This window comes from Tetranychus urticae, chromosome 3 (assembly GCF_039701765.1).
Source record: "Tetranychus urticae isolate SD_2017Ah chromosome 3, NJAU_TeUrti_SD_1.0, whole genome shotgun sequence".
NCBI classification, from domain to species: Eukaryota; Metazoa; Arthropoda; class Arachnida; order Trombidiformes; family Tetranychidae; genus Tetranychus; species Tetranychus urticae.
In genome coordinates, this window is record NC_142960.1 from 3,981,816 (window position 1) to 3,987,835 (window position 6,020).

Genomic DNA, 6,020 nt, shown 5'->3' on the forward strand with positions numbered 1-6,020 from the left:
AGCAACATGATTGGTTAATCTGACTATTAGTCATGAAGATGATGTAATGGCGGTCTTTTTGAATTGCAAATATTCATCTTTAATCTTTAAAATTACAATTGTAAACAATTAAATCAAAAAATACATTCCAATTAAAGTTAAAATCTTTAGAATAATTTTTGACAAGCATTATCTGTAAAATAAAATGAATAACCATGAAAAATTCAATCTAATTCTACCAATATTAACAATTCGCTTGAAGTCTAATGATCATGAAAAGGTAAGGACAAGCTAAATGAACAATGTCAACTCAAATGATTTATTTTGATTTTAATTATGTAAGTAAGGTTTAGATAAATTAAAATTCATGACAAGCTGAGTATACCTCAACATCTTACGATAGGTTAAGCTAATTTTTAAGTGTTGATGTTTACCTCAACATTTTCTCTCCGAGATTCGTAAGTAAAATAAAATAGCCAACTATTTTGAGGGACTAAATATGGCCAATGGTCAACACAGGCAACTTTGAAATCAAAACTAACGTAAAAAACTAAATAAAAACAGATTTTTAAATATGGATCCAATGGCGAGTAAGAAGCAAAACATGCTTTTGTGATTAATGGGGGAAGGTGAAGGAAGAAGGGCAGCAATTAGGAAATAAGAGTAGAGATAAACTCTTTCATCATACTAAAAACACGTTATAAACACAATGGTTCATTTATTGATCAGATTAGTTTTATTGTCAACTGTTTTGTGAAGGAAACTTTTACCAAATTTTTACCAATTGATTTTAATAAGTACCAGAGGATGTTTACAATTGACTTTGAATAAAAAGACCCAATTCAATCAACGTTACCATTTGCTTTCTGTGTTGCTCTTCAAGTTGTTTTAGTTTATATTTTAAACCCAACGAAAAAGTTATTGCTTTAAATTTTATCATGGCAGAAGGAATTCTCAAACCAGGCAAAAGGATCAAGCCATTCCTGGAGCTTGATGCGGCTAAAAAATTGGTGGAAAAACTATACGACGTTAAAATTAAAAAAATTAGCGAGCTTGACTCCTATGATGACCGCAACTATAAAGTTGAAACTGTAGTCGCTTACAAGGAGTTTGGAAACCAGTTTGTCTTCAAAATAACAAATACTTTGGACTCATCGATTCCAGGATTGATTGGTAAGTGACAACAAATAATATTCATACGGAACTGCAACTGATTTGCCTAAATTTCTTATAGAATCGATCAATCAAGTTTCACTTCTCGCCAAAAGAGCAACCAATTTTAAAGTTCCATGTCCAATTCCTGATAAAAATGGAGAACTGGTTTCAAGAGTCAAACTGGGAACATCGGACGAAGAAAATGCTGTTAGGTTGATGACGTTTGTTCCAGGTACAATTATAAACCAGGTTGAATACACCGAGGAATTATTAACCCAAGTTGGACGAGCGTGTGGAGAATTGACCAAAGGCTTAGCGGTATTTATTTAAAATAGATACTAAAAGTTCGGAATCTGATAATTTCTCAATCATTTAATTAAAAGGATTTCGAAAGTCAAGTTTTAGCTGAACGGCAAACCATTTGGTCATTGAAGAGTTTAGACAAATTGGAACAGTTTCTGGAGCCAATTAAGGACGAGAAACAACTGTCATTGGTTAAAACTGTCATGAAAAGGTTTAATGACAAAGTTGGTAGCGTGATTGACACTTTTCCATCTTCAATTATCCACGGTGATATCAATGAACATAATATTGTGGTTGATGAAGTTAATGGTGAAACGAAATTTTCTGGCTTTCTTGATTTCAACGATTCCCATAAAGCACCAACTATTTTTGATCTGGCGATCCTCTGCGCTTATTTAACACTTGATAGTCACACGATTGAACCAATGCTTGCTCCGAAATATATCATTTCTGGTTACAAAAGTGTTGTAAATATAAGTGAACCAGAATGGAGTATTTTGCCGGTTAGTATTAATATCTCATTTAACTGATTACGAATCTATTTAATTGCCCTTTTCATCAAATAGATTTGCATGTTGGCTCGATTTGTACAGTCTGTAACACTTGGAACTTATAGTCATCAATGTGAACCTGACAATGAATATTTAATATCAACAGCTAAGAAAATTTGGAAGATTTTAGATGTAATGATGGATCAAGATGAAGACGAGTTGTTGCAAACGTGGAGATAAACAAGAATGCGATCTAAGTCTGGACATTTTAACCGAATTATTTTACCAAACCAGTTTGAGATTGCCAAATTTACAAATTTTTTATTGAAACTAGAAGCCTGAATTGTAAAAATTTAGATTAAATGTAAAAGGAAGATGAATGTATCTCCTGTTTATGCACAGCAATTTTTTTAACAATTGTATGAAATTTGGTACTTCTTCAAGTATAAATAATACGATACGATAATAAATAAACTCTTATATGGATCCGGTTAAATGTTCAACACCTCGTGATTAGATCCAAAACATAGATGGGTGAATGTAGTGTTGTGGGTAATGCCACTTCGAATGCAAACTGAAGAAACGAAAAATATAAAGAATCAATAAATTGTTGGTGGAAATGGAGAAAAAAATATGAAAAGGACCTTACTTTGAATAATCATTGCGATGAGTCCAGTGGTCAGGTTTATGGTGTGATGAGTGCCCATGATGTGTATGGTGATTGTGGTGATCATGATTATGATGATGGTGATAATGATACGGAATAGGGAAATGAACAGGAATAGTAACTGTCTGTGAAAATAATAAAAACCAAACAGTTGAAGAAGAGCGTGGACCAATAAATAAGCATAAGAAAAGACTCTTATGTAAACTTGTGTAAAGCAACGAAGATTTGAAAAGACGGTTAAAATTTATAATTACCTTAATTTTACATCCAAGAAGGCCTCCACCTATTGAAAGGATTAATCTTTGACCTCTCCTCCGGTAACCACTGGAACACATTGGTGTAGGAACAATAACCAGATACATAAGAAACAAAACAATCAGTTTAACTTCCAATATTTTCTCCATTTTAAGAGCAGACATTGTTAAGAAAGCTCAACACAATGCAATGAATCATAAGGTCGTCTTAAACTAAACAATGTAATCCTTTCCCTCGCTACTTTTATAGCTACCATAACAAGGAGTGTAAAGCTATTATGGACAAAAAATAAATCAACAGTAGTTATACATTCATGTTTTTCTTTCAAGAGTTACAATTGTTTCTAATTATGTTGATTTGATTACGTGATTAATGAAGTTTGACTGTTATACATTATTTACAGACTTTCTGGAGCTTCTTGATGTGCAACAGTTTTCAAGGTAAGATTTTCTTGAATATTTAATTTGTACCTCAAATCTTGCTCTATTTGCCCAAAGTAATCAGACCTTTCATAGTTATTTTTTTTTGAATTTACTTGTTCTATCACCAATTCTTCAATTCACTAATCACATGAGAAAGTATCATGGATGGATCAATGATTGGCTTATTTGCATTAATTTAGTAAAGCAAAATTAAATATTCAACTGCATTTCCTATTGGAAACAGTCGGAAAGGATTGGAAATACATACCTTCTCATTTAAATCAGGACCAAGCCATTTATGAAAGAGGTTTCTTCCTTCAAAATTTGGTTTCCCACTTAACAATAAATCAAGATTCATATTTCCCATACGATTGCCACCAAAGCTCAGCCCTTTTGGATCAAAAGGATTGTCCAAACTGTTTTCTAATAAGCTTCCTCTACTGAATATTTGGTTCATTGGGTCGTTACGGTCATCCAATCCATTTCCAATCTCCTGGCCATCCATGAGCAAATTAGGATAGTGTTCATTACCCGGTAAACTTGCCAAATCAATTGACGGGACACCATCCAATTGATTGAATTGACTAAACAGCTCTTCGCCGTAAACTCCGTGTCCTTCGTCATCGTGCTCTTCGATATCAGTTAAAGGGGGTAAATCATGAGACATTGGCTGTGTTGGGGAAATATAAGAATATGTTGACATGGTTTGATCTGTTAAAGGAACAGATAAACTGCGATGACCAAGTAACCCATCAATATCAACATTTTTCTGCTTCATGGCTCTTATAGAATTGCTTAGAGTATCGATACTCCTGATTAGTTTGTTTGTGCTGGTTTCACTGGGTTTATCATCAAAGCCATCAGAATTACGAAATCCACGGAAACTATACATTTTACTTGATTCCATTGGCATACTTGCAATTGATTGATCACTATTTTTTGAGTTAACATGGTTAAACAATGAAGGTGGTGAGGTTTCAGGAAGAGAGTCTATTGTTTCTACAGGAAATTCAGAACTTCTTGATGTTGATGGACTTGGACTGTTGACAGGCTTTGAAGTTATATGGTAATTGACATAACCATTATCAGATTCTTTGACCTCTTCGATCACAATTGGAGGTGAACTCTTGGTTTTCCTGATAATTATTTGAGGCTCGTTTGGGTTACCTTTTCCTGATGATATTTTCTGAAAAGCTAATCGACTTTCCTGAGCTTTTTGGGCCTTACGTACTCGTGCTGTTTTAAAAAATAGTTCATTAAAAAAGGTATTCATCAACAATGACAATGATTGGTATATTAAGGCTTACATTTTGTGTAAGGAATCATGATTGGAATGAAGCCGGCCAATGTTGGTTTACAGTTGTGGACACTATTTTTACACTTATTTAGTTCATCAGGCTTGATACCTTTTTTATTATCCCATAAACCAGGAACAAGATTTTTGGATAAAGGTTTATGCATGAACCTTTGTGATAAAGTTGATGATTTATAATGATGATCTTGGTATAGTGGTGATAAAGAAGGTGATGCTGTTGTCGTAAATATTGGATTTACTTTTGAATCTGTTGGTTGACCAGGCTCAGAGTGACTTGATTCACCAGTTCCAACAATTATTATAGTGTTTCCATTTTTGCTGGACTTTTGTGGAAGATACCTGGATGCAGTCAATTCACCTCCTGGTCCTAAAACTATTATGTTGTTTCCATCATCGTCATCTTCCTCTTTAGATCTAACACAATTAAAAGGTAGTATTGTACACATAAACAAAATTAGAGAACAATTTAAATATATTTGATTAACTTTTTTATTACACATTTTTAATCAACTTTTCCTCTCTGATTTTTTTTTCTACTTTAGATTCAATCAACATCCAAAGTACAATATTTAACAAGATTAAGACTGAAGTATCACCACAATAAACACCAGCAAACGTTTAATTTGGAGTTAAAGACGAAAGTGAAGAGAAAGTTGGATGAACAAACGTAAAAGAAGAAAATAATCAGCAATAGAATACAATGAAAGTAAAAGAAGATTCTTTTGAAATAAATGTATTCAAATGCTCTTGAACGACCCAAGATCCTGTTTTAATTCACCCAAATCCTAAACAAAATCCTTTAATTCCTTGGTTAATCATGTAGCTTGTTAAGAATGTCATGACCCTGAGTATTTTTTGTTACAAAATCAATTATAGTCAACGTTGTTTAGCTTTAAGTTTAAGGTCAATGCGAAATCTAATAATCATCTATTAATATTTCAATGTATTTCATTCAAATTATAAATTTACGTCAAAACTGACCAGTCTTTCTGAGAATCTTTCAGAAACTGCAATCAAATGCTTTGAATGATAATATAATGCAATTTGACTCTCACACTGATTTTCCAATGTAAATTTCTGTAAAAGCTTCATGAATTTTGAATAAAAATGAATGTTGAAAATTTAGTTTTTCAGTTTTGATTCGAAAAGAAGCAAAAATTTTCGAAATGCAACATTCCATTGAAAAAATATTCCCAAAAAAAGTTCACGAAGTCCATTTAGAGTTTATAAGTGTGTCTCACTTTGGACTGAAGATGTCTTGTCTTCTTGAAGTGATATCATTTGATAATCAACCTTTTAGACGACGCAATAATGAAAATGGTTTCGATCGATTGAATAATCAATAATTTGTCTCACTAGATGTCTCTCAAATCAAATCAAAATACTGCCATATGATGCAAAGAGTAAGAGTAAAAGTGTGATCATAAAACGTA

General features: G+C 32.7%; 2 protein-coding genes and 2 long non-coding RNA genes across 5 annotated transcripts; 2 read left to right on the forward strand and 2 right to left on the reverse strand.

The window, feature by feature from the left end:
* Window positions 1-55: 55 nt before the first annotated feature.
* Window positions 56-539, reverse strand: LOC149093194 (uncharacterized). Its single transcript, XR_016200285.1, has 2 exons — window positions 414-539; window positions 56-172 (listed from the first exon to the last, which is right to left on the reverse strand). It is a non-coding gene; the product is annotated as an uncharacterized LOC149093194 (long non-coding RNA).
* Window positions 540-716: 177 nt separating this feature from the next.
* On the forward strand, window positions 717-2,414 carry LOC107371095 (hydroxylysine kinase). Its single transcript, XM_015939074.3, has 4 exons — window positions 717-1,152; window positions 1,214-1,452; window positions 1,518-1,940; window positions 2,004-2,414. The coding sequence occupies exons 1-4, from the start codon at window positions 918-920 to the stop codon at window positions 2,166-2,168; spliced, it is 1,062 nt and encodes a 353-aa protein (XP_015794560.2). The 5' UTR covers window positions 717-917; the 3' UTR covers window positions 2,169-2,414.
* On the reverse strand, window positions 744-5,136 carry LOC107370829 (uncharacterized). Of its 2 annotated transcripts, none has more exons than XM_089269874.1 (5): window positions 4,580-5,136; window positions 3,541-4,508; window positions 2,850-3,122; window positions 2,578-2,720; window positions 744-2,502 (listed from the first exon to the last, which is right to left on the reverse strand). In XM_089269874.1, exons 1-3 carry the CDS (start codon window positions 5,085-5,087, stop codon window positions 3,063-3,065), a joined length of 1,536 nt encoding a protein of 511 aa, XP_089126000.1. In that variant the 5' UTR covers window positions 5,088-5,136; the 3' UTR covers window positions 744-2,502; window positions 2,578-2,720; window positions 2,850-3,062. The 2 variants fall into 2 exon arrangements, with proteins under 2 accessions (XP_089126000.1, XP_015794269.2); XM_015938783.2 differs by having other exon boundaries at window positions 2,850-2,919; window positions 4,580-5,119.
* LOC149093195 (uncharacterized) lies at window positions 3,150-3,543 on the forward strand. The gene is made up of 2 exons (XR_016200284.1): window positions 3,150-3,290; window positions 3,430-3,543. It is a non-coding gene; the product is annotated as an uncharacterized LOC149093195 (long non-coding RNA).
* Window positions 5,137-6,020: the final 884 nt, after the last annotated feature.

What these genes read in the sequence shown, in the direction of transcription:
- LOC107370829 (XM_015938783.2), bottom strand. Translation starts at nt 5,087, where the DNA reads ATGTGTAATAAAAAAGTTAATCAAATATATTTAAATTGTTCTCTAATT. An exon ending in CATGATTCCTTACACAAAAT is followed by an intron (nt 4,509 to 4,579) that starts GTAAGCCTTAAT and finishes TTTTTAAAACAG; the next exon opens with CACGAGTACGTAAGGCCCAA. An exon ending in GTCCTGATTTAAATGAGAAG is followed by an intron (nt 2,920 to 3,540) that starts GTATGTATTTCC and finishes AATGTGTTCCAG; the next exon opens with TGGTTACCGGAGGAGAGGTC.
- LOC107371095 (XM_015939074.3), top strand. Translation starts at nt 918, where the DNA reads ATGGCAGAAGGAATTCTCAAACCAGGCAAAAGGATCAAGCCATTCCTG. An exon ending in ATCGATTCCAGGATTGATTG is followed by an intron (nt 1,153 to 1,213) that starts GTAAGTGACAAC and finishes AATTTCTTATAG; the next exon opens with AATCGATCAATCAAGTTTCA. An exon ending in CAGAATGGAGTATTTTGCCG is followed by an intron (nt 1,941 to 2,003) that starts GTTAGTATTAAT and finishes TTCATCAAATAG; the next exon opens with ATTTGCATGTTGGCTCGATT.